This window comes from Carex rostrata, chromosome 17, assembly GCF_964058835.1.
Source record: "Carex rostrata chromosome 17, lpCarRost1.2, whole genome shotgun sequence".
Classification (NCBI taxonomy): Eukaryota; Viridiplantae; Streptophyta; class Magnoliopsida; order Poales; family Cyperaceae; genus Carex; species Carex rostrata.
This window is the reverse complement of record NC_135934.1, coordinates 4,764,943-4,792,257: the sequence shown is the minus strand read 5'-3', so window position 1 is coordinate 4,792,257 and position 27,315 is coordinate 4,764,943. Positions and strand designations below refer to the sequence as shown.

The 27,315-nt window shown below is 35.5% G+C and overlaps 4 protein-coding genes, 1 non-coding gene and 1 pseudogene across 5 annotated transcripts; 2 read left to right on the top strand and 4 right to left on the bottom strand.

The window, feature by feature from the left end:
- The first annotated feature begins 1,987 nt into the window (after positions 1–1,987).
- Positions 1,988–8,516, top strand: MCM6 (minichromosome maintenance (MCM2/3/5) family protein). The gene is made up of 18 exons (XM_078318423.1): positions 1,988–2,170; positions 2,280–2,432; positions 2,757–2,894; positions 3,072–3,234; positions 3,599–3,792; positions 4,067–4,262; positions 4,454–4,531; positions 5,013–5,242; positions 5,345–5,459; positions 5,550–5,624; positions 5,722–5,862; positions 6,323–6,526; positions 6,872–7,033; positions 7,120–7,175; positions 7,310–7,431; positions 7,683–7,814; positions 7,901–8,031; positions 8,145–8,516. Exons 1-18 carry the CDS (start codon positions 2,094–2,096, stop codon positions 8,289–8,291), a joined length of 2,514 nt encoding a protein of 837 aa, XP_078174549.1. The 5' UTR covers positions 1,988–2,093; the 3' UTR covers positions 8,292–8,516.
- A 514-nt stretch (positions 8,517–9,030) lies between these two features.
- On the bottom strand, positions 9,031–10,505 carry LOC144568703 (peroxidase 45-like). Its single transcript, XM_078319070.1, has 4 exons — positions 10,107–10,505; positions 9,776–9,973; positions 9,526–9,685; positions 9,031–9,419 (listed from the first exon to the last, which is right to left on the bottom strand). Exons 1-4 carry the CDS (start codon positions 10,503–10,505, stop codon positions 9,031–9,033), a joined length of 1,146 nt encoding a protein of 381 aa, XP_078175196.1.
- Positions 10,506–15,483: 4,978 nt separating this feature from the next.
- LOC144568740 (peroxidase 45-like) lies at positions 15,484–17,026 on the bottom strand. Its single transcript, XM_078319115.1, has 3 exons — positions 16,587–17,026; positions 16,009–16,453; positions 15,484–15,897 (listed from the first exon to the last, which is right to left on the bottom strand). The coding sequence occupies exons 1-2, from the start codon at positions 17,010–17,012 to the stop codon at positions 16,208–16,210; spliced, it is 672 nt and encodes a 223-aa protein (XP_078175241.1). The 5' UTR covers positions 17,013–17,026; the 3' UTR covers positions 15,484–15,897; positions 16,009–16,207.
- LOC144568702 (peroxidase 12 pseudogene) lies at positions 15,509–16,063 on the bottom strand (annotated as a pseudogene).
- Positions 17,027–21,023: 3,997 nt separating the features above from the next.
- On the top strand, positions 21,024–21,617 carry LOC144568700 (uncharacterized). Its single transcript, XM_078319069.1, has one exon. The coding sequence runs from the start codon at positions 21,024–21,026 to the stop codon at positions 21,615–21,617; it is 594 nt and encodes a 197-aa protein (XP_078175195.1).
- LOC144569017 (small nucleolar RNA R71) lies at positions 21,275–21,385 on the bottom strand. Its single transcript, XR_013515930.1, has one exon. It is a non-coding gene; the product is annotated as a small nucleolar RNA R71 (small nucleolar RNA).
- Positions 21,618–27,315: the final 5,698 nt, after the last annotated feature.

Here is a 27,315-nt window from a genome sequence, read left to right as displayed (position 1 = left end):
AAATAAATACTTCTCAAACATAATTGCAACTTACAGTAAATATCAATGATAAATACTTTATGTTACATGAATAAATATTTCTCAGAAATAACAAATAAACATTTATTAACGGGGATTGTTATTAGATAACAGTATAATTAATGCGGGAATTGTTATTAGAGGAAAGCATAATTAATGCGGGAATTGGTATTAAATGACAGTCTAATTTAATGCGGGAATAAATGAAAATTTTTAGTAAAATAAGTGAGGGGATATATGACAGTTAAGGAAGAGAGAGAGTGCGGAGATAAATAGGAGAATGAGAAAATTAGTATAATTATTTAAATAATAAATATCCAGCTAGTCAATAAGTTTTAAAATTAAACTCATCAATGAGGCTGATGAGTTGCTTTCCAGGAAATGACTCCGCAGTATGCGATGGCTAAAGTGTAACTTGAGGTGATGTTGACTTCTGCCAAATATTAATGTTTTTTTTTTCTCTCTTCGAAAAATGACTCGACAGCGCTTTCCGTTCCATAGGATAGAATTGAAAACAGGTCAGACATTATCCGAATTCAGATTCATATTCAAAAATTAAATTCAGATAGCTGATATCTTAATATTCATATGAATAATATAATTTTAAATTTTAATTATCCGTATCTCAATAGTAAATATATATTATAAAATTTAATATACATATAAAAATATTTATTTATATATTTACGGATATATGATATTCCATCCATATCCGTATATCCGTATGTATATATCTAAAGTCCGATATGTATGAAAAACGATACATGTATAATTTTACCGCTATTCAATCTGTATCCGATCCGTTTTCACCTCTACAGTAGAATATGCGAAATGTTAGGTAACCGATCTTGGTAGGGGTGTCAATGGATACGATACAGGTAGCGTGGAAGCATTTTCATACCCATACTAACTAAGAATGAATTTATTCACATCCTACCCTTACTCATTAAGATTTTACCTTATTCTACCCTACCCTTATCCGTTAAAATTATCGGATAACAAAAATGTAGCAAGTGAATAACGAATAATACTATTATAATAATTAGTTTTATTATATTTTACAATTATAATATCAAAACTCATTTATTTCGTACATATGCAATAATATTACTAATAAAAAATAAAAATAAATATGCAATCAATTTCAACTAAATTGTATTTTTTTATAAAACAAGAGAATTCAAAAATAAAAATATATCTTCCGATAAATTTAATTATTTAATTAAAAAAAATATACAAATAAAAATAATATATTTAATACTTTTCTTACAACAAAAACAATACACTAAATAACAAATGTATTAACTAATTATTGCTTAAACATTATCATAATATTATATTTTATATAATTATCCTAATAGGATAACGGGCACGAAATAGGTTTTACCCGTATCTTTATCCGTTTAGCTAACGAAAAAAAACTCTTACTCATTCTCATACCCATATTCATATCCAATAAGCTAATAATTTTTTTTTTTATCCATATCTGTCTTATCAAATACGTTACGGACCGGATAAACGACTAAAAAGGTATCATTGACACCCCTAGGTCTGGCCGTCTGGGTGTCACGTCGGTAGAGGCATGTAACGGATATCAAATTTTGTTTTCTTAGAGTAAGGACTCTGGGCCTAATCATAACGGGCCTTGAATGGGCCTTCAGTAGGCTTTCTGCTCTATCAGATTCATCTCAGTCGAATAGACCCGTGCAATCATATCACCTAAGGTAACAGAATATTTCTGTTTAGAATTTGGACCATCCGATCAGAACACTCACGAATATTGAAGGACCCCACGCATTCCACTTCCACATCGGATCAGATTGGGCCGGATTTTGATCGGACAGTCCGGATCGAAACAGAAATATTCTGTTACCTCAGAGGATATGGACCGACAGACCCACAGTCATTTTGGCGCTAAAACCCTAGCTTCTTCTCCCGCCAAAATTCTCTCTACCTCAGAATCTCAGATCAAGTCGCCACAGAGAGAGAAAAGAGATAGAGAACGAGAGAGAGAAAGGACGGCCACTGCCAAGCTTTCAAATAAAAGAAGAGAAGAGATAGAGAGAGATTAAGAAATGGATGCCGCGGGCGATTTCTACACTGACGAGAAAGCTACGAGGGTGGAAGGCATCTTCCTAGAGTTTCTCAAAAGGTTCGCTCTTTCTCTAATTTGAGGTTCTTATATGTTTTTGGTTAGATCTGATGCATTTTGTGTGAAACATTCTTAGCTGATTCTTCTTTTCCTTTGAGTTTTGATCTAGATTTAGGCTCGATCCAAATGCATCTGATCCTCATTACGAGGCAGAGGTTGAGAGGATGCGGAACACTGAGTCAAATACCATGTTTATTGACTTTTCGCACGTGATGGAATTCCAAGATGTGCTCCAGAAGGCGATTGCTGAAGAATATCTCAGGTATGTCTTGTTTATTTCTATGTTCTGTTATATCCTATGTTTTGTTATCTGGTAACTCATGAATCCACCTGATATATGTATCAACTGATGGAGAGATTTTTACTTACGCACCTGTAATGTGAAGTCTTGACTTTGAAAGTTCTGTTGCCTGAAACAATCACTGAGATAATGCTAATTATTGTGGAAAAATAGTAATTTTATAAGATTCACGCTCACGCATGTGGTAGATATTATACAATTGGAGATACAGGCAGTTAAAACCAAATCATTTTTAAATTTTTTTCAATCTCAACAACTGTTTTATTTTTATTTTTCTTCAATCAGGTTTGAACCATACCTGCGCAAAGCTTGCAATAGATTCATACTTGGTCTCAAATCGGGTGAAAACCGACCTATCTTCTCAGACGACAGCCCTAATAAGGAGGTCAATGTTGCTTTCTACAACTTCCCATTGCTGAAGAAGTAACACTTCTTTATTTTTTTGATTAAATATAATATGGAAAAAGTTATTTATATCTATTGAGTAAAATTAAATAAGCTTCTTATTACCCTTATTACATTTTTTCTATCATTTTCCTGTACTAGAGTGGTAATCCTTGTCTATAACTAAGAAAGGTTTGCAATTACTTGTGTTGTCAGATTGAGGGAGCTGACAACAGCTGATATAGGGAAGTTGACATCTGTGATGGGAGTGGTGACTCGTACCAGCGAAGTACGACCCGAGCTTCTAGAAGCTACTTTCAAGTGCCTCGACTGTTCACAAACTGTGAAGAATGTTGAGCAGCAATTTAAGTACACAGAAGTATGCTTTCTTTCCATGTTCTTAACTTTTCTTTTTTCTTGCAAAGACGTTACTATTCCTGAGATACATAACTGAGAGAACCTGTCTCCTGATACAATGACTATAGTTCCAGTTATTGCTCTATTTAAGATCACTTTTACGGTTTTACCCAACATATATAGCTTCCCTCAACTGTAAAAATAGTAAGTACCAAGGCCAGTAGAATAAGGCTAGAAATGTTCAAACTTCAAACTTGTACCACTGCTATAGCAGTCAGTTATCTGCTTATACCTGTATTTGATGAGTACTTTTTCTGATTTTCACTCGGGAATATAAGCTCCTTGATATATCTGGCAATGATCTTGGAATCCTGTTTGTAATGCAGCCTATGATATGCATGAATGCGACGTGTCAAAACCGACGCAGGTGGGCCCTTCTGCGTCAGGAAAGCAAGTTCACTGACTGGCAGCGGGTTCATGTTCAAGAGACCTCCAAGGAGATTCCTGGGGGTTCTCTTCCCCGTTCGCTTGATATTATTTTGCGCCATGACATTGTGGAGAAAGCAAGAGCGGGCGACACGTAAGTACAACTAGGCCATATTTTTGATTGTCCAGGTTCATTTTTGTCACTGGATCACTACATTTAACTAGGCCATATTTTTAATATAGTGTTAATCGTGGTAGAGATGCACAATTGAATGTTCCCAATTTTGAGCGTATCTGATAAAGCTTTTTTTTTTCCAAAAAATGGAATGTTAGATGCTCTACAGAATTTTCTAACCACACTCGCACTTCCACCTCTTTTGCTTTTACTGTTAATTCTGAAGGTGTGATTGTTGGATAATATCGTGTAGGGTAATATTCACGGGGTCGGTGGTAGCGGTTCCAGATGTCATGGCATTGACCTCACCAGGAGAGAGGGCTGAGTGCAAGAGAGAGGGCCCACAAAGGAAAAATGCAGCAGGAGGTCAAGAAGGTGTCAGAGGCCTCAAAACTCTTGGGGTCAGAGATCTCTCCTATCGCCTCGCCTTTGTTGCCAACTCTGTTCAGGTAGTTTTGCATGTAGTTAACATTTCATTGTGATCTGTACAATAGTGAACTGAGACGTTACCAGAATGCTCATATAAGATGTAACGTATAAATGTATAATGGCATATTCAGTCAGTGTAATGATTTTGTTCTTTGGTCATATCTTCATTCTGAATATTTTCAGAATACATTTTCTAACATTTTCATGGCAGGTTGCTGACGACAGATCAGATGGTGACATCAGAGGTAGAGACATGGATGAAGATGACAGTGGGAGACCAAAATTCACTGTAAGTTTGAGAAACTGCTATAATAATATATAACTGCACACAAAAGAGGCAATATTTACAATTCAGCCTCAGTGGATAACTGCAAGCTTTAAATTGCTTTATTTGACAATTCTGACAAGATTGAAGGGCGTTTGGATGAACCTGGGGTTAGCGAGGTTAGCAGCTATCCCAAGAGTTAGGAATAGCTGCTAACCCGAGAGAGAGAGAGAGAGAGCATAGGGAGTTTCGGGTTATCGCTATTCCTGGGTTAGTGTTATTCCTCACCCATCCAAAAACAACCTTAGTTTTATTATTTTCGTAATAATTTTTGTCATTTTAAGTAAGTGGGTGAATTGAATGTTCCATTAAACAAAATTAAGTAACTTTTTTTACTTTTGCTCAGCATCAAACTGTTTACCTGCTTTCCCTTTTGTTTTATCCAGAGGATAATCTTAAATTTGATTATAGAGGAAGTTATAATTTGATTGTTAAATTATACCAGGATGAAGAAGAGAACGAAGTTTTGGCCATGAGAGACACCCCTGACTTCTTCAATAAATTAGTTGAGAGCATATGCCCGACTGTTTTTGGACATAAAGATGCAAAAAGAGCCATCCTTCTCATGCTTCTAGGTGGCGTGCACAAGACCACACATGAAGGGATCAACCTTAGGGGAGATATTAATGTTTGCATTGTTGGGGATCCTAGCTGTGCAAAATCCCAATTTTTGAAGTAACAACTCCTCTCCATCCAATGGCCATATATATGTAATTTCTTTCAGTAGTTTAGGATCCTTGAAATTGATGCTTATTTGAATTTGATTCTGTTGAATAGATATGCTGCGAATCTGGTTCCCAGATCTGTTTATACTTCTGGCAAGTCTTCCTCTGCTGCCGGTCTAACAGCGACTGTGGCAAAGGAGCCCGAGACAGGGGAGTTTTGCATTGAGGTGCAAATTTTAACTTAAGAATTTTGGAATGGATTTATCTTTTGAGTTTCTTGTTGGTCATAGTTGATCAGTTAAACTTGATTCTTGTAGGCTGGTGCACTTATGCTTGCTGACAATGGTATTTGTTGTATAGATGAGTTTGACAAGATGGATATAAGAGACCAGGTATCAAGAAAAATATCATATATATAATCTCGATTCTCTTGATGCTGACCCTCAAGTGGCATCTGCGCTAACCTAATTCATGGTTGCAATTCTAAAGGTTGCCATACATGAAGCAATGGAACAGCAAACAATCAGTATTACAAAAGCTGGCATACAAGCCACATTAAATGCGCGCACCTCAATTTTGGCAGCGGCAAATCCAACTGGAGGGCGTTATGACCGGTCAAAGCCTCTTAAAGTAAGCATTTCCTGATTTTAGTAATAGTTCTAATTAATTTCACTTGAAGCTTCATAGAGCAGACCAAATTACTTTACCCTCAAATGTCACCAATGTTCCTTAGTTTGTATAGTAAATTCTACCGATAAATTAAGGTTAGAAGACTATAAACAAGTAATTTCTATGTCGTCATTTCATTAATTTGTACAAATTAGAACCTAGCAGCTCGATTTTCTTAACTTGGTGTTGATTCAATTTGGGCTTGAAAAAGTCCAAGTGCTTGTTAGAGGTTGTGGTAAATTTGTCTCTCTACACAATTGTTTTACTGGATGCAAATATATTGGAAGGATGTTTAGATGCCAATGTTGGGTATTTGTTGCAAGTAAGATATTTTCAATGTTGTTTGCATATTCTGCATTATACTACAGTTACATGCAAGACAATTACCATAATATATTTCCTTTTCCTCATCCCATTGCAGTACAATGTGGCGCTGCCTCCTGCAATTCTCTCGAGGTTTGACCTTGTCTACATCATGATCGATGAACCTGATGAGATAAATGACTACAACATTGCACACCACATTGTCAGAGTTCATCAGAAGCGAGAAGAGGCACTCTCACCGGCATTTACAACAGCAGAAATAAAGCGATACATTACCTATGGAAAGACCATCAATCCAACGGTATTTGCTAACTGTTTATCATTTTTCCCCTCTGTCCCCCGTGACAGGCTGAAGATACAAAAATTTGGACTAAAGTGGTTTTATGTACTTTTGGTCTTCTATCTGGGTCCTAATATTTAATGCATCAATATTCCAGATCATTTGTACAGTAATAACAATCATAGCATGATTTTGAGCAAAATGCAAAATTTAGGGCCTATTTCATATTTTCTTGCTTAATTATTAGTTTTAAATTATGCAACCTTTGTACAATAATAATAGTCATCCATGATTGGGTAAAATATGAATTTGGGGCTTATTTTGATATTTTCTTGTTTAATCATTGATTTTGGATTATGCTACCAGCTAAGCGAGGAAGCTAGAAACTTGTTGGTTGAAAAATATGTGGTGCTTAGAAGAGGAGATTCAAATCCTGGCACAAAAGTTGCCTATAGGATGACAGTTAGGCAATTGGAGGCTTTGATTCGTCTCTCTGAGGCAATTGCACGGTGTCATCTGGACAAAGTCGTAAGTATTTTTGTTGTTCAATGTTTTACCTAAAATATTTGATAAAGTTTATCCGATTAATTTTTTCCTTGGTGATTACCTATCAGATTCTTCCAGCCCATGTGAGGATGGCAGTAGATTTGCTAAAGACCTCCATTATACGGTAACATATTCTTTACTTCTCATCTCAATCCTTAAATATATATTTCTTTATATCGTAGGTTGCTGTTCAAAGCTGTGCAGTGCTAGGTTTATCTCCTAAGTTATGATCTGATAACACCACTGGATCATATGCAGTGTTGAATCAAGTGAAGTTGATCTTTCTGACTTCCAAGACGAAGATGACTTTGCTGAGCCGCGCAATGAAGACATGGTTCAGCCTGAAAATGATGATGCGGGCCCCCCACCAGAAAATCAAGGTTTATAAAGTTTTTTGTTTTATATGAGGAATCATTTTCTCTGTTTAAACTAGTCCACCAAGCAACCCCAAGTAAACCCTCTTTGGTGTAGCATATGTTTTCTGACATACTATTGTTGGTCGGTTATACTGTCATGCACCTGGTTGCTACCTTTTTGTTTTGTGCGAGAGTTTTTGTTTTTTTGTCTTTTGGTGGGTTGGGGGTTACTACCATGTTTTCTGTAGCCAATATATTGGTGCTTGAAATTGCAGGTGAAGATCAAGAGCAAGGGAGTGAAGCCCCGCAAAAGAAAAAGTTGGTAATAACAGAAGAAGAATTCCAGAAGATCACTCATGCTCTTGTCATGCGCCTAAGGCAGCACGAAGAGGAGGTCATGCAAGATGGTATTATCAAAGCTTTTGTTATTGTATTGTTAAGCATTCTATTATCTCATCTAATGTTCACTAAATGTATCAAACAACGCAAATAGGTAGTGGATTGGCTGGGATGAAACAAAAGGATCTACTGACATGGTACATAGACGAGCAAAATAAGCAAGGGAAATACCAATCCACCGAGGAGGTAAAAGAAGAAGCCAAGCGCCTAAAAGCCATAGTAGAGGTATGAAATTGTACCACAAGAATTGCATTCTATGTATTCCAGTTTTGAGGTAAGTCACATCAGTTCTATGAGGAACCGTTATCTGTTTTGTAATTAAATGGGTCTAAGTGCAGAGGTTGATACAAAGAGAGGGACATCTGATTGTCATCGATGATGGTGCTAGCTCAGCAGCTGCCACAACTGGAGAGGCCAGTGGTGTGCCCAGAGTTTCTACAAACGAGAGGATCTTAGCCGTGGCCCCTAATTATGTCATTGATTGATTTGATTTATTAGATTAGCTTTAATCTGGCTTAAATTGTTGTCTTAGCTGAGGCAATTTGTTTTGAGTGGGGAAATTAGCATTGGTGTAGTTTCTTTCCCTCTTTTTTCTGATAGGCATCTGTATTTCATCTAATTTTTGTGTGATTACTTTAGTTTGTAATTTAGCTGGAATTCAAAGTAGACTAATGAGCCTTATATATTGGACGGAAGCTCCTGTTAAGTGATACTCCTGACCACACTCATCCTTACAATTATTTCGTTGAGAGAATCAGCTCTCCATGTACGTCTCAGGTTCAAAACCAAGATGAAGGATGGTTTGACACCCAAAAAAAAAAAAATTCAGATGTCATTCCTTGCGTTCTCTATTTTCTCATTAGCATATACATTTTTGTTAACTAATTGACATTGTAACGTAGAAAAACATGCTGAGAATGTAGCGAACACATGAAATATAAGTTCATTTTGTTAATTTACTATGCACAAGATAATTGTGAATGTATCAATTGTGTATCCCTAAAACAATATTAGCAACTTCTAATAAGGGAAAAGACGGAGAACATTTGTTCATTTGAACACAATTTTAAAATATTTGATTTATTGCATAAACCCTCATGTTGCTACATCCGATTTGAATCAACAAATTGTTAAAAACAAAAGTTTCCAAAGAAAAAAAAAAGGAAATGCAATGAATTAAGCAAACAACAATACAACAACGTGGTAAGCACAAATTAGGCTGAATTAATTAGGGAAGACACAATTCTTGCGGATCTCACCATTGGCAGCAGTCTTCACCCCGAGCCTTCCAAGCGTCACCATGGAGTCACTAAATGCTGTGAAGAATGCATTTTGATCCGCTGCAAATTTGTCCACTATGCCCTGTGAACTTGGATCAAAGTACAAGGCACTATCTGAGAAGAGGACACCCTTCTTTTGTTGCAGCATCAAGAAGTAATTATTGTCGAAACTTAACACAGATTGATCGAAGAATACAAAAGAATTGGGGTTCATAAATGAAGGGCATGTGCCTTGAAGTTGGCTAGCAAAACCGGGGTCCAAAAATGGGTCGACAGTCGGATAAAGACGGGGGTTGACAAAGAAACAGCTAGTAGCACCGAGTGTATGACCGCCTATAAATGAATAACTTAACAAGTTATCAGTTTTGCATAACAGTTCATTTGGTAGTAGCTTGTTCATTATACGGGTTGATTGGAAAAAAAAAAACAGATATTCGACCTGAAAGTGCAACCAAATCAGTTACGCTCAACCCTTGGGCAGAGAACCTCGTCATTAGTTGGGGTACATTTTCAGATGCCGAAGGAAGGTCGACATCACTAGCTCTTGCCCCCAATGCATCGTACCTTCCAAGCTCCACTTTCCATGTCGGGCCACCACTCTGCCACACAAAGCCCAGCTAATTAATCTCATATTTTGATTAAAAAAACATAGCATAGTAAAGTAATTCACTCAAATTAAATAACATTACCAGGAGAACTGCATCTCTAGCAGCAAGGGCTATAATATCTGCACAGGAGACCTTGTTTGTGCATTGTGGATCTGCATCCACCGCATTCTTTGCTTGGATGATTGTGTTGTACCCATCTACTCTTAAAAATTGATTCTCAGGATTGTGCCGCTCATCGTCATTACTTGGATTTGTGATCATAATTGAAGCATCACAGCCCTATAGTTGCAACGGCAGAAGAATTTATAGACATCACCAAATGTTATTATATATTGTGATAAAAAGCAAACATTTCTATTTTTTAAACTAAAAAATGAGAAGCATTTATAAAGCACATGAAGAATGAACTTACTGTAGCAAAACAATCATGAAAGAAGAGGCGTAGAGTGGCTGCTGCAGCTATTGGTGATGAGGCCATCATCCCTCTGACAGCACCTTGAACAAGGCTTTCTAGATTTGGGCATATGTTAGCATAGTAGTCCGTACTCAATTTCCCCGCTGTTTTGTTCTGTGAAGGTGCAGGTGCTGGTGCAGGCGTAGGCACGGCTGTAGGAGCAAGCGCTGGAGCATCTGAAGGAGAACCAGCTGGTGCATCTGTAGGAGCACCAGCTGGCGATTCGGTTGTCGTTGGTGGTGGAGGAGCGTAAGTATTATCCTTTGGCGGTGCATTGGCTCCTCCATTGGAAAAAGGGCACTCTGCCGCTGCTGCTACGAGGAGGGAAACTAAGATCAACAAATTGAGTGCTGTCATGGTTACTTAGTTCCCTCTGCACTCTGATGATTTATTAGATGGTATGGATGTGGTGTGTGTCAAAGCATCGGATTGTGTGTTTATATAGTGCTCACAAGAGGAGGGCTAGGCGTGTGGTTTCTACATACTTGCTCATTGTTTTGAGATAGGTACTCAATACTTAATTAGGAGGTGACATCCATGCACGTCTTCATTCCTTGTTCTAAGAATTGGTTCAAATAACGGTCTTGGTCTTGTTCAAACATATAACTTTTTATTTATTTTTTATTATATTCTTTAATCTTCTAGACTGTGCCAAACAGTTTCATTGTTTACAAAATTTGTATTACATAATTGGGTCTAATATTAATTAATCCCTTTAGCTCTCATTCGCTCATGATCCGTTTATAAACACGATCTCTCTCATTTTAAAATCACTCAAGAACTTATTTTGATTCCTCTTTTCTCATTAAAAGAGAACAAAAAGTAAATGAAAGAAAACATTTCTCTTGCGATTGAAACAATGAGATCCTTTTTGCAGGATTTCATGTGTTCAATTTTTGTTTTGTTTTTTTGTTCCTTTTTGTTTGAACAATTTATGACTCGGATGTTACTAAGAATAAATCTTTGTAATATAAAAAATAAATTATTTGGTATAGATACATACTGTATTAAATTTTTTTGTATCACACTGTTTGGTACTTTGTAAAGTTTTAATCTAATTTGCAACCATGAATAAGAACTAAAAATAGAATGATGTATTAAATTTTGATAGAAAACCATTGAAATTTTATATTCCAATTTCTTATGTAATGATGAATTATTTTTTCATAGAATCATATGATATATGAAAAGAGCCAAAATTAAGTATAAACCCCTGTATAAAGGGCAAGAAATGTTAGCAAAATAGCACCGTAATGAAAAACAAAGTTGCTTACTCTATTCTCTCTCCATATTCTTGTGTCTAACGTGCATATATAGATGTGCAGGGGCAGACCAAGAAATTGGGTCATTTGATGTGTAAATATGTAGGAATAGAAGAATATAGTGATTTAGAGGAATTGAAGAGAATAATGGACTAGATCTAGAAATGAGCGTCATTTGACGTGCTGTAAATAATATTTTATTTATCACTAAAATTAATCTTTGAGTAGGCATTTAAAACCACTAACCTAAAAAAAACTCATATGGTACATATTTTTGAAAAAAAAATATTCAAATTAATTAAATTATTAATTTAACAATATATATTTTATTGAAGTTATGTACAGTAAAATTTGTGTGTACCACAAAAGTCAGATGTATGTTCTCATACATCATCGTAATTAAGGCCATATTTCACAAAATAAAGTATTTTCAATTCTAATTAAACTATTAAAGTTGTTTATATGGTTGAGAGAATCAGCTCTCCGTGTACGTCTCAGGTTCAAAACCAAGATGAAGGATGGTTTGACACCCAACCTTTTATAAAATATATATATATATATATATATATATATATATATATATATATATATATATATATATATATATAGGAATATGCTTGCATGCTACGCGTATACGGGTGAGTAAATTGCTCATAACTCGTGAGCCGCTCATAACTCGCTCACTAAATGCTGACTTGAACTCGCTCATTTATCCGCTCACTTAAACTCGCTCATTAACAACTCGCTCATTTATTAAATGAGCGAGCATGAGCATGCCCCAACTCGCTCATAACTCGCTCATTTAAAATTTGCCACATCTAATCCCGCCGCCACATTCAATCCCAAATATTCATAGTTTATACACTTATTTATTTTTTTAAACAGACGCCTCAAAACAGTGTGCTGTTGTTAGTTTATGTTTTTGGATTTATGTTGGATTTTTATTAGTGCTGCTTTAGTTTTAGTTGATCGTTGTTTGTTGATGCTATTGTTAGTTTATGTTGTTAATATTCTATTTTTGTAATACCATTGATTTTTTTGTTATTATTCTATTTAATTGAATTATGACAATTTATTAAATTTTAGTACTCATAACTCGTGAGCCGCTCATAACTCGCTCATTTAAAACTCGCTCATTTCCGACTCGCTCATTTATTCGCTCACTTGAACTCGCTCATTTAACAACTCGCTCATTTATTAAATGAGCGAGCACGAGCATACCCTAACTCGCTCATGCTCGCTCATTACTCACCCCTATACGCGTAGCATAGCTCCCCTCCGTGCAACGACTCAATATTCGACTTTTTAAAATTCTAATGGTCGATCCGAACCGTTCATCTTGTTCTCCATATTAATATATGTTTGGAGACCAAATTTTATATTTTTTGGAATTTTTTTACTATTTTTTTAGATTTATTGAAAATTGCAGTTTTTTTATGGTCCAGATTTGCTAAAAACAGCGACTTTCAATAAATCTAAAAAAATAGTAAAAAATTCCAAAAAAAATGTAAAATTTGGTCTCCAAACATATATTAATATGGAGAACAAGATGAACGGTTCGGATCGACCGTTAGAATTTTGAAAAGTCAAATATTGAGCCGTTGCACGGAGGGGAGCTATGCTACACATAGCATGCTAGCATATTCCTATATATATATATATATATATATATATATATATAGAGAGAGAGAGAGAGAGAGAGAGAGAGAGAGATGGGCTATGGTGCATTGCAATGCATAGACATCCTTGTGTATTGGATTATAAATCACCGATTCAAAGTCCAAATGACTGATCCAAACCGTTTATCTTGTTCTCCATATTAATATGTACTTGGAGACCAAATTTTACATTTTTTGGAATTTTTTTACTATTTATTAAGAAACTATGAAAATTGCCGATCCGGTGGTCTAGAAAGTTTTACTGTTTTTACTGTTCATCCGGATTTTCAGATTTTCAAAGTGGCTTAACAAATAGTAAAAAAAATCCCAAAAAATGTAAAATTTGGTCTCCAAGCACATATTAATATGGAGAACAAGATGAATAGTTTGGATCGGTCATTTGGACTTTGAATCGGTGATTTATGGTCCAATGAACAAGGATGACTATGCATTGCAATGCACCATAGCCCATCTCTCTCTCTCTCTCTCTCTCTCTCTCTATATATATATATATATATATAAGAGTTCTAAATAGCGCGCTATAGCGTTTTTGGACTCTAAACGCTAAGCTATAGCATTAACACACGCTATTTGAGCTACGGACGCTATAGCGGTAATAGCGGTTCGCTATAGCGCATAGCGTATAGCGTAAATAGCGCGCGCTATGCAACATGAGCTGTTTTTTTTTTTCAATTTATATGGGCTTTAAAATAAATAAATGGTGAAGATATTGTTTAATTTTGATGAATATTACATTATATCAAATTCAGGTCCGCTATAATAATTTTTTCATTTTGCTCTTGGTTTTTTTTAACTGATGATAAATCAAATAAATAATTGCTAAATTATGGAAATTTTAGGGACTAACAATAATTTCTTCAAGGATCATCTGTTTATTTTACTAGAAGTATGAATTTTTTTTTTTTTCAATTTCTAGGTTATTTTGAAATTTAAATAGAAAAAAAGATAAATTATGTTATGATGTTGAAGATATTTTGAATAGAAAAAGATCGATAGTTTATAATATTAGTATTACTATGAATATTTTGAGTCGGAATTTGGACTTTGTATTGGTTCAATATGAATATTATAATTTTTTAATCAATTTGGTATTATTTATTGTTCTATGTAGGGGTGAAAACGGAGCGGATATTGAGCGGATAATGTTAATACCATATCCGCATCCGTCAGATAATGAGCGGATACGAATACGGATACGGATACGGATATTAAACGGATATCAAAATTCAAAACCAAATCCCCCTTAAACGGATATTGATACGGAACGGATAATCTACAGATACGAATTCGAATACGGATATAACACGAATAATTATCGGATAATTGAATCATATAAATTTTAAGATATAAATATTAATTAATACATTTAAAATATCAAAATAAATGAATAATGCCTATTACAGTATTACTGATTCAAAGTTTCAATCAATTTGGTTTTATTTTTTTAATGCATCATCAGATGGAAAGTTTGTCGCATTGAGTTGTCAAATAAACCTCAAGACGTAACGTTCCATTCATTTAAAATAAGCTTTTATTTATTATATTATAAACAAAAGCAAGGAAGCTGCTGCGGCAAGATGGGCTCTGGCCCAATTATTCAAATATCAAATAAAAAGGTGTCCGGATGGATTGTGATTAAGTCCCACAATCGAAAGAGAGAAGCGGATGCATCAGTATATAACTGCTTAGCGCTACAAAGCAAAGAAAATAATGAGAGAAGTGGGCGTGGCGCTGAGAGGAGAGGACAAATGGGTCGCGGATATCTGGCTCCGTTTATGAACTGCTGTTACCTATCCGAATCCGTATCCGGATCAGCTTTGCCTATTCAATTTATATCCGATTCGGATCCGGATGATTATCTGCTCCATAATCGGATCCGGATGATTATCTGCTCCGTTTAAAACGGGATTCGGATTATATACCGATATGGAGAGGATTTGAAATCGGATAATCCGACTCTATATTGGTTGATATCTGTGCAAGTTTCAGCTCTCCATGTACGTCTCAGGTTCAAAAATACTTGCTTTCTCTATTTTCTCATTAGCATATACATTTTGTTAACTAATTGACATTGTAACGTAGAAAAACATGCTGAGCATGTAGTGAACACATGAAATATAAATTCATTGTGTTTATTTATTATGCACAAGATAATTGTGAATGTACCAATTCAATTGTGTATCCCTAAAACAATATTAGCAACTTCTAATCAGGGAAAAGACCGAGAACATTTGTTCATTTGAACACAATTTTAAAATATCTGATTTGTTGCATAAACCCTCATGTTGCTACATATCCGATTTGAATAAACAAATTGTAAAAAAGCAACAGTTTCCAAAGAAAATAAAATAAAAAAAGGAAATGAAATGAATTAAGCAAACGACAATACAACAGCGTCGTAAACACAAATTAGGCTGCATTAATTAGGGAAGACACAATTCTTGCGGATCTCACCATTGGCAGCAGTCTTCACCCCGAGCCTTCCAAGCGTCACCATGGAGTCACTAAATGCTGTGAAGAATGCATTTTGATCCGCTGCAAATTTGTCCACTATGCCCTGTGAACTTGGATCAAAGTACAAGGCACTATCTGAGAAGAGGACACCCTTCTTTTGTTGCAGCATCAAGAAGTAGTTATTGTCGAAAGTTAACACGGATTGATCGAAGAATACAAAAGAATTGGGGTTCATAAATGAAGGGCATGTGCCTTGAAGTTGGCTAGCAAAACCGGGGTCCAAAAATGGGTCGACAGTCGGATAAAGACGGGGGTTGACAAAGAAACAGCTAGTAGCACCGAGTGTATGACCGCCTATAAATGAATAACTTAACAAGTTATCAGTTTTGCATCACAGTTCATTTGGTAGTAGCTTGTTCATTATATGGGTTGATTAAAAAAAAAAGAAGAGAACAGATATTCGACCTGAAAGTGCAACCAAATCAGTTACGCTCAACCCTTGGGCAGAGAACCTCGTCATTAGTTGGGGTACATTTTCGGATGCCGAAGGAAGGTCGACATCACTAGCTCTTGCCCCCAATGCATCGTACCTTCCAAGCTCCACTTTCCATGTCGGGCCACCACTCTGCCACACAAAGCCCAGCTAATTAATCTCATATTTTGATTAAAAAAACATAGCATAGTAAAGTTCACTCAAATTAAATAACATTACCAGGAGAACTGCATCTCTAGCAGCAAGGGCTATAATATCTGAACAGGAGACCTTGTTTGTGCATTGTGGATCTGCATCCACCGCATTCTTTGCTTGGATGATTGTGTTGTACCCATCTACTCTTAAAAATTGATTCTCAGGATTGTGCCGCTCATCGTCATTACTTGGATTTGTGATCATAATTGAAGCATCACAGCCCTATAGTTGCAACGGCAGAAGAATTTATAGACATCACCAAATGTTATTATATATTGTGATAAAAAGCAAACATTTATATTTTTTAAACTAAAACATGAGAAGCATTTGTAAAGCACATGAAGAATGAACTTACTGTAGCAAAACAATCATGAAAGAAGAGGCGTAGAGTGGCTGCTGCAGCTATTGGTGACGAGGCCATCATCCCTCTGACAGCACCTTGAACAAGGCTTTCAAGATTTGGGCATATGTTAGCATAGTAGTCCGTACTCAATTTCCCCGTTGTTTTGTTCTGTGAAGGTGCAGGTGCTGGTGCAGGCGTAGGCACGGCTGTAGGAGCAAGTGCTGGAGCATCTGAAGGAGAACCAGCTGGTGCATCTGTAGGAGCACCAGCTGGCGATTCGGTTGTCGTTGGTGGTGCAGGTGGCGCCCCACTATCTGGAGGTGGAGGAGCGTAAGTATTATCCTTTGGCGGTGCATTGACTCCGCCATTGGAAAAAGGGCACTCTGCTGCTGCTGCTACGAGGAGGGAAACTAAGATCAACAAATTGAGTGCCGTCATGGTTACTTAGTTCCCTCTGGACTCTGATGATTTATTAGATGGTATTCAAAGCATCGGATTGTGTGTTTATATAGTGCTCACAAGGGGAGGGCTAGGCGTGTGGTTTCTACATACTTGCTCATTGTTTTGAGATTGGTACTCAATTCTTAATTAGGAGGTGACATCCATGCACGTCTGCATTTCTTGTTCTAAGAATTGGTTCAAATAACGTTCTTGCTCTTGTTCAAACATATAACTTTTTTTTTAAATTTTTTATTATATTATTTAATCTTCTAGACTGTGCCAAACAGTTGCATTGTTTACAAAATTTGTATTACATAATTGGGTCTAATATTAATTAATCCCTTTAGCTCTCTTTCGCTCATGATCCGTTTATAAACACGATCTCTCTCATTTTAAAATCACTCAAGAACTTATTTTGATTCCTCTTTTCTCATTAAAAGAGAACAAAAGTAAATGAAAGAAAACATTTCTCTTGCGATTGAAACAATGAGATTCTTTTTGCAGGATTTCATGTGTTCAATTTTTGTTTTGTTTTTTTTTTGTTTCTTTTGGTCTGAACAATTTATAACTCGGATGTTACTAAGAATAAATCTTTGTAATATAAAAAATAAATTCTTTGGTACAGATACAGATTGTATTAATTTTTTTTGTATCACACAGTTTGGTACTTTGTAAAGTTTTAATCTAATTTGCAATCATAAATAAGAACCAAAAATAGAATGATGTATTAAATTTTGATAGAAAACCATTGAAATTTTATATTCCAATTTCTTATGTAATTATGAATTATTTTTTCATAGAATCATATGATATATGAAAAGAGCCAACATTAAGTATAAATCCTTCTATAAAGGGCAAAAGAAATGCTAGAAAAATGGCACCGCAATGAAAAACAAAGTTGCTTACTCTATTCTCTCTCTATATTCTTGTGTTTAACGTGCATAGATGTGCAGGGGCAGACCAAGAAATTGGGTCATTTGATGTGTAAATATATAGGAATAGAAGAATAGAGTGGTTTAGAAGAATTGAAGAGAATAATGGACTAGATCTAGAAATGAGCGCCATTTGACGTGTTGTAAATAACATTTTATTTATCAATAAAATATTTGAGTAGGCATTTAAATCCACTAACATAAAAAAACTCTTATGGTATATATTTAAAAAAAAAAATTCAAATTAACTAAATTATTAATTTAACAATATATATTTTATTGAAATTATGTATAGTTAAATTTGTGTGTACCACAAAAGTCAGATGTATGTTCTCATACATCATCGTAATTAAGGCCATATTTCACAAAATGAAATATTTTCAATTCTAATTAAACTATTAAAATTGTTTATATGGTTGAGAGAATCAGCTCTACGTGTACATCTCAGGTTCAAAACCAAGATGAAGGATGGTTTGACACCCAACCTCTTATAAAAATAATATATATATATATATTTATGTGTATGTATATATATATGAGGAGGGTTCCAATGCCTCATTTTTTTTATACCTCATCATACCTCATATTTTATATCTTCATTTTCTTCATATTCAAAGTCTAAATTGTCGATCTGAACCGTTCAACATAATATCCATACTAAAATATGATTAGGGATGAAATTTTATATTTTTTAGAATTTTTTTGCTATTTTTAAGATGGGTAGAAAATCACTGTTTTTTGAACGGTTCAAAAACAGTGATTTTGTACCTATCTTAAAAAATAGCAAAAAAAATCCAAAAAGTATGAAATTTCATATCCATGCATATTTTAGTATAAATATTTTATTGAACGGTTCCGATCGACAATTTGGACTTTGAAAACGAAATTATAAAATATGAGGTATGAAAAAAAAATGAGGCATTGGAACCCTCCTCTCTCTCTCTCTCTATATATATATATCTCTATTCTATTATTAAGCACGTTGGGTGTCCGATCCGCCGACGGCTACGATTGAAGTTGAAATTTCAGATTTAATCTCAGTCATTCAATTACATAATCTGTCTTTTTTTATTAAATGCATCTGAATAATGTGTAGAAGTCTAAATTTAACTAAAAATATACTCGCCACACGTACCGCCACATTGATAAGCCGAAATTGTATCTATTGAAACCTAGGGTTTGTTATGTAAATTAAGCCAAGTTTTGTTGAAATTAGGTTTAATTAGGTTAGAAATGTCCAAAAGTTTAAGTTACTTCCCTAGTTATGTTTATTTTGCAGGTAATCAAGTGCTTGGAGCTTAACGGAGCAAAACGGGTGATCTGTAGCAAGTCAACACGAAATTTGAAGCATCTTTCGCATTTATTGCGGACTGAAATGAAGTTATTGCGGGCCGCAACATTTTTAGACAGAGCCAGCTTCCAGACAGCATTTTCCGAACTTTTATTGCGGCCCGCAAGGACTTTTATTGCGGCCAGCAATGACCTCTCCAGATTTTTCTGCACAGTCTGTTAACTGCCTCCACTCATTGCGACCTGCAATTAGGTCGGTTCAGAGCCCGAATTTGCTATTTTTAGTTAGTTATTTCTAGGTTTTACAAGGGGTTATAAAAGGGGATCTGTAGAACAGATTAAGGACGGTTTTTTAGGCATAATTTCTAGTTTTGAACAAGGAAAAGCAAGGAAAAGCAAGGAAGAGAGAAGAAGGAAGGAGAGAACATCATTGATCAACCGGTTTTATTAATTTCTTTCCTTTGGAACTCTTTTATTCTTTTGATTTCATTTGTGCTTTAGCCATGACTGGCTAAGGGCTTTTCTAGGGTTGATTGGGGTTGTACTTGAAACTTTTGTTATGATTTAGTTGGTTTTATTTTATATATTCTTGTTCTTTGTTATGATCTATTCTTTATTTTAATTGATTGTGAAGACTTAATCGAAATCACATGAAACCCTAGGATTTGGTATTTGCAATTGAGAAATTGAATATTAGGTCCAGACCATAAGGAATAGGGTATTTGATAGGCTAAGTATTGAGAGGTGACGCTTGTCTTATACGGGTTTCACCTAATAGTTTAGAAAATTGTGCCAAGTACCGAGAGGTGAAAGATAGTTTTCTAGATCAATTGGGACAGTAAGAACTTAATGACTTTAGATTAGAGTAGCCAAGTACCGAGAGGTGACGTTTATTCTAATTGAAAGATGGTATTAATATAGAGATATCACTTTGTACCTACAACACCCAACTGTGCCTTCATAAATATAAGAACAAAATTTACAAACCAATTAGTCGTAACACTAGTGGATAGGAACCCTAAGAAACCCTAATTTCTCATACTTGTTAAAAATCAGATTTTGCTTTAAGACTTTAGTTTAATTCATTTTAATCGAAACCAAACCAACCTTTGAACAAACAAAAACCTTTTTATTTTCTTTTACTAAATTAAATTGTTAGGTTAGATTTGATATTCCAACTTGTCCCTGTGGAGACGATCCCTAAGTACTACTCGACAAGGTTGTACACTTGCAACCGAATTGAGCGTAAATTAGGATTTATTACTTGTATTGTAATAATCACATCAAGTTTTTGGCGCCGTTGCTGGGGACAACGGTGAATATTATTTTAGACCTAAGTAATTTAGTTAGTAATTGTTTAATTCCCTTTTGCTTTCTTTCTCTCTCATTTTTTTTTAGGTTGAAATCTGGCAGAGGAACCTCCAACCCCGAACGTCACAGATTTGGTTGAGTGGTTTTCTAGGCGAGGGTCAACCCATCTCTTCTACGAAAGAAGGAACAAACACCCAACAAGGGGACCTTTCTTGCACTTAAGTCCACGTCGGTTAGACATGTCGACCGGAGCCGAAGAAATTCGTTTTGAAAACCTTCAGCGGGAACGGGATCAGATGGCCGCTGAACTTCAACGTTTACGGGCAGCCGCTCTCGAAAGAGAAAACAATGAAGTAGCTGATGCCAACTCCCTTTGAGAGACTTTACAGCACCTAGGGCTGAGGAAATCCACCTTGGCTATACGGCACCTACTATCAATGCTGAAGAATACCAAATTCCGCCTGCATGGGTTAGCATGGTGCAGCGTAATCTGTTCCATGGTCTGCCTCACAAAGATGCCACACAACACTTAGCCAATTTTGAAGAAATCTGCAGTACAATTAAGGTACAAATTGTTTCTCCTGAAGATCTTAAAGTTATGGCTTTCACTTTTTCTCTTGTAGATAAGGCTAAAGGTTGGATAAGGGGACAACGGCCCGAGGACATGAATACTTGGCCTAAGGTGGCAAATGCTTTCCTCAACAAGTTCTTTCCGCCATCCAAAACGAACTCCTTGCGCCATCAAATCCACAATTTCCGACAGAAAGGAGATGAAACCATGAGCGAAGCATGGGAGAGGTTTCAAGAACTGCAGAGGTGCTGTCCACATCATGGTATCGAGGGGTGGAATTTATTGCAAATCTTCTATAACAGCCTCATGCCACAAGACAAATGTATGTTAGACGCAGCTGCTGGAGGTAGTCTCATGAATAAAGGGTCTGTGGATGGATACAAATTGGTGGATGACATGGCTCTCAACCAAAGCCAATGGCACAACCCTAGGGAGACACCTATGATCTTGCAGCGGGGAATGAAAGATGTGAATTCGAACCCGAACTTGGCTGCATAAATTGCCGCTTTGAATCGCAAAATTGATCAACTGAGCCTAAATTCGGTAAACAATTCTTTTCCTCTTCCTTGTTCAATTTGTGGTGGTACCGACCATCTAGCAATTAATTGTGGTGTAAGTAATGGGGGTAGTTTTGAGGAAGTTAATGCAATTAACCAAGGTAATTTTACACCAAATAGCAATCCTTACTCTAATACTTATAACCCCGGTTGAAGAAATCACCCAAACTTTTCGTGGAGACAAAATGACCAAAATACCCAAGGTAACCAAAATAACCAAGGTAACTCAAACTTTAATAGACCAAATCAAGGTTATGGTAACCAAGGGTATGGTTCTAATGCACAACCAAAATCCAATCTTGAATTAATGATGGAGGCATTCATGACAAGTCAAAACCAAAAGTTTGATGAATTGACCAAAAAGGTAGACATGTTGGCAACCCAAAATAAAATGCTTGAAAACCAAGTTGCACAACAAGCTACACAATTCTCCCGCCAACCGGGCACCCTTCCACCAAAACCTGAGAACAATCCCAGGGATGTCAAGGTAGTTAGGCACGTGCTTCGCAGCGGCATGCAATATGAGGATCCACCTATGCCAAAGGATGACTATGTACAGCCGCAGGGTGAAGAGACACGAAGCAGTGATGAGCACATCTCCACACATGAGGACTCCGCCTCAAAGGAAGCTACACCAATTGTACCAAGCGACCCTGACAAGCAAGCGAAACCATCTCAAGATGAGACGCCAAAGGTAAGTGTGCAGGTACCTCTCTACATCCCTCCTCATAAATACGCACATTTTCCTGGTAGGCTTAAGAATGAGAAAACTGACAAACAATTTGCTAAATTCCTTGAATTGTTGAAACAATTGCATGTGAATCTACCATTAACTGAGGTAATGACCCAAATGCCGGTTTACACCAAATTTTTCAAGGATATTCTTTCAAATAGGCATAAGCTTGAGGAAGTACAAATGGTAACCTTAGACTCAAACGGTAGTGCCATGGTAATGAATGAATTGCCTAAAAAGTTGGATGATCCGGGTAAATTTTCCATACCATGTTTCATAGGAAATGTCCAATTTAAACGTGCACTCTGTGATCTAGGGACAAGCGTAAGTCTTACGCCAAAGTCGGTATATGATAGGTTAGGTGTTGGGGAACTTAAGCCAACCAGAATATCTCTTCAATTGGCAGACCAATCGGTTAAGTTACCTCTACGAGTGGTAGAAGACTTGCCAATTCAAATTGGTAAATTCTTTGTACCAATAGACTTTTTTGTGGTTGACATGGATGAGGACACTCATACACCACTCTTGTTAGGAAGACCATTTCTCAATACGGCAAAAGCTGTGATTTATGTTCATGATGGAATTATAACAATGAACATTGGTGAAGAAAAATTGACATTCGATATCAAAAGATCTATGAGATATCTATCTAACGATCAAAGTGTTTTTAGTGTTGATATTCTTGACAGGTTAATAGATGAAGAGCTCATAAACAACTGGGAGAAGGGTTCCTTTGAGTATTGGATGGATCAGGAGTGCGAAAAAGCCAACAAAACGAGTTCTGCAGAACCTATTGCGGCCCAAAATGACATTTATTGCGGTCCGCAGCATCCTCAAACAGAACATCTGCTGAAACCAGAACCCATTGCGGCCCGCAATGAATCTATTGCGGCCCACAATGAACCCTTCCCAGATGACCTGACGCATATTCTGAGCCTGATTCTCCAAGTTTCAACTACTGAGATCCTTCCCAACTTTGCCGAAATCTCAGAGAATGACAAACTTGAGTCGGATGTGCAAAAGAAGTCGGTGGAAACATCTGAAACCGACAAATCTCGAGAAAATCAACGCAAAGCGGAGCAATGAGGAGGCTGTCCTCCCGATCCTCCATGCAAGCATTAAGGCGCACCACCACCACCTTCCGCCAATAGAGTAGTCCATGTTTCTTCTTATTTACTTTTGTTTATTTTTACGCATTGGGGACAATGCTTAATTTAAGCTTGGGGGATGGGAAGAAATTGTATCTTTTCATGCATGTTTTCAAAATTGTTTTTCAAAATTTTTAGGATTTATAACCCTGTTTTTACTTGACCATGAATAGGATTTGTGATTTTAAACTTAATTGCTTGAAATTGCAAATTTGTCAAGATGTTTTACGAGGTTATGAAAAATAGAGTCTTGCATAATTGAACTTAATTGTTTGAAAATGCATAAAGTATAAAATCAATTTTTTTTTTGTGTTAAAAGTTGGCAAAAATAAAACCCTTGATAAATTTGAGTGATTGTCAAAAATATTAAAAATTTTGATACAAATTTTAACGAGTTTTTAGGAATACCTTTGGAATAATTTGAAATAACTACATAATTTGGCAAAAAACTTTGTGGAAATAAAGGTTTAAGAAATTAGAAATTTAGGGATTTAAATTTATTTTTTTGAAAATGCAACTTGTTTGTGAAAAACGAATTTAGAAAGATCGGGATATCCATAGGTATGAATTAATGCCTAAGGATGTGTGTATTCATGATATTTTTGCAAAAATATTGAAAAATAGTCAAGTTGAAAATTTTCAAGAAAGACTTCGCTTGCTTATGTTACGGCGACATGACGTACTTGTAGCAATGAGTCATAGACACTTTGCTCCGCTAGTTTGCCCGATAAAGTAACCGAGTTTGCACTAACCCTGTGAGTTCGTGTCATGGAAGGGTTGAACCAAGAGCATGCGAATGCACTTTTGAATTAAAACGGTTGGGTATGGATTAGCTACCTATAACTAGCCGGTTTTGTTCTAAGGATAAAGATTTATAGTGTCATAAAATAAAACCAACAAAAGAAAAATAAAATTTTGCATATATCAACACACGAAGTCCGCGACTTTCTAACCTAAGTTTGATTCAAGCTTGGGGATTTTTCAAAGAATTTTCGCAAATAAGAATGCATTTTTTGTAACAAATTTAGATATCCGAAGTTTACAAATTCTAAACCTTTAAGGAAATAAAAGTTAGAGTAATTGAATTGTGGGGTGAAGCATGATTAGCCAAGGGTTGCACTTTAAATTTGTACAAAATTTACGTTGAGATTTTTAAATTTTGGCAAGATCATACAAATTTTTCTATTGAAGAATGTATATTTGATATGAGGTTAAAATAGAGATCGAATTGTAGTCCAAGTTTAGACTTGCTTGGGACAAGCAAGGACTAGGCTTGGGGGAATTTGATAAGCCGAAATTGTATCTATTGAAACCTAGGGTTTGTTATGTAAATTAAGCCAAGTTTTGTTGAAATTAGGTTTAATGAGGTTAGAAATGTCCAAAAGTTCAAGTTACTTCCATAGTTATGTTTATTTTGCAGGTAATCAAGTGCTTGGAGCTTAACGGAGCAAAACGGGTGATCTGTAGCAAGTCAACACGAAATTTGAAGGATCTTTCACATTTATTGCGGACTGAAATGAAGTTATTGCGGGCCGCAACATTATCAGACAGAGCCAGCTTCCAGACAGCATTTTCTGAACTTTTATTGCGGCCCGCAAGGACTTTTATTGCGGCCCGCAATGACCTCTCCAGATTTTTCTGCACAGTCCGTTAACTGCGTCGACTCATTGCGGCCCGCAATTAGGTCGGTTCAGAGCCCGAATTTGCTATTTTTAGTTAGTTATTTCTAGGTTTTACAAGGGGTTATAAAAGGGGATCTGTAGAACAGATTAAGGACGGTTTTTTAGGCAGAATTTCTAGTTTTGAACAAGGAAAAGCAAGGAAAAGCAAGGAAGAGAGAAGAAGGAAGGAGAGAACATCATTGATCAACCGGTTTTATTAATTTCTTTCCTTTGGAACTCTTTTATTCTTTTGATTTCATTTGTGCTTTAGCCATGACTGGCTAAGGGCTTTTCTAGGGTTGATTGGGGTTGTACTTGAAACTTTTGTTATGATTTAGTTGGTTTTATTTTATATATTCTTGTTCTTTGTTATGATCTATTCTTTATTTTAATTGATTGTGAAGACTTAATCGAAATCACATGAAACCCTAGGATTTGGTATTTGCAATTGAGAAATTGAATATTAGGTCCAGACCATAAGGAATAGGGTATTTGATAGGCTAAGTATTGAGAGGTGACGCTTGTCTTATACGGGTTTCACCTAATAGTTTAGAAAATTGTGCCAAGTACCGAGAGGTGAAAGATAGTTTTCTAGATCAATTGGGACAGTAAGAACTTAATGACTTTAGATTAGAGTAGCCAAGTACCGAGAGGTGACGTTTATTCTAATTGAAAGATAGTATTAATATAGAGATATCACTTTGTACCTACAACACCCAACTGTGCCTTCATAAATATAAGAATAAAATTTACAAACCAATTAGTCGTAACACTAGTGGATAGGAACCCTAAGAAACCCTAATTTCTCATACTTGTTAAAAATCAGATTTTGCTTTAAGACTTTAGTTTAATTCATTTTAATCGAAACCAAACCAACCTTTGAACAAACAAAAACATTTTTATTTTCTTTTACTAAATTAAATTGTTAGGTTAGATTTGATATTCCAACTTGTCCCTGTGGAGACGATCCCTAAGTACTACTCGACAAGGTTGTACACTTGCAACCGAATTGAGCGTAAATTAGGATTTATTACTTGTATTGTAATAATCACATCACACATGATGCATTACAATTAAAATTAAATAAACTCCAAAATTTAGCAATATAATATATTTCCTTATTTCTTCCTCTCCAATTTAGCGATATAATTATGTTTCCTTATTTCTTTAATTCCTTATTTATCTTCTATGTTTCTATAGCTATTGCCGTGAAAAATCTAGAAATATTATCAATTTTGTTTCTATACATATCAGGATATTTGATAACAAGTTATCTGGCTTTTAGCGATTTTTTTTTGTTTCCTTATTTCTCCTCTTCAGATATCTACATGCATCTTTTGCATCTTTTATTTGTATGAGAATACGTTGGCATATTCTTTTATTGTTAAATAATTATTTTTTATTAGTCTATTTTTCATGAAAATATGTTATTCCATATGAAATTTTTTTTTCTCTTATAATGTATTCCGTTGCAACGCACGGGAATGATACTAGTATATATATATGACACTTATGTTTGTGCAAGTTTCAACTCTCCATGTACGTCTCAGGTTCAAAAATACTTGCTTTCTCTATTTTCTCATTAGCTAATATATAATATAATACATGTATATATATGTATATGTATATGTACATATTTATACATATATACATATATACATATATTATAAAAAAAATTGTATATATGTATATGTATATGTGTATATGTATGTGTGTATGTGTATGTGTATCTGTGTATGTCTATGTTTATATGTATATATGTATATGTGTATGTATGTATGTATGTATGTATGTATGTATGTATTAGCATATACATTTTGTTAACTAATTGACATTGTAACGTAGAAAAACATGCTGAGCATGTAGTGAACACATGAAATATAAATTCATTGTGTTTATTTATTATGCACAAGATAATTCTGAATGTATCAATTCAATTGTGTATCCCTAAAACAATATTAGCAACTTCTAATCAGGGAAAAGACGGAGGAGAACATTTGTTCATTTGAACACAATTTTAAAATATCTGATTTATTGCATAAACCCTCATATATGTTGCTACATATCCGATTTGAATCAACAAATTAATTGTAAAAA

Bases quoted from the DNA above. Each gene is read 5' to 3' on its own strand.
- LOC144568703 (XM_078319070.1), bottom strand. From the start codon at position 10,505: ATGACAGCACTCAATTTGTTGATCTTAGTTTCCCTCCTCGTAGCAGCA. The intron at 9,974-10,106 runs GTAAGTTCATTC...TTGCAACTATAG, and splicing joins TTCATGATTGTTTTGCTACA to GGCTGTGATGCTTCAATTAT. The intron at 9,686-9,775 runs GTAATGTTATTT...TTTGTGTGGCAG, and splicing joins CTAGAGATGCAGTTCTCCTG to AGTGGTGGCCCGACATGGAA.
- LOC144568740 (XM_078319115.1), bottom strand. From the start codon at position 17,012: ATGACGGCACTCAATTTGTTGATCTTAGTTTCCCTCCTCGTAGCAGCA. The intron at 16,454-16,586 runs GTAAGTTCATTC...TTGCAACTATAG, and splicing joins TTCATGATTGTTTTGCTACA to GGCTGTGATGCTTCAATTAT.
- LOC144568700 (XM_078319069.1), top strand. From the start codon at position 21,024: ATGGTGCAGCGTAATCTGTTCCATGGTCTGCCTCACAAAGATGCCACA.
- MCM6 (XM_078318423.1), top strand. From the start codon at position 2,094: ATGGATGCCGCGGGCGATTTCTACACTGACGAGAAAGCTACGAGGGTG. The intron at 5,625-5,721 runs GTATCAAGAAAA...GCAATTCTAAAG, and splicing joins AGATGGATATAAGAGACCAG to GTTGCCATACATGAAGCAAT. The intron at 7,034-7,119 runs GTAAGTATTTTT...ATTACCTATCAG, and splicing joins GGTGTCATCTGGACAAAGTC to ATTCTTCCAGCCCATGTGAG.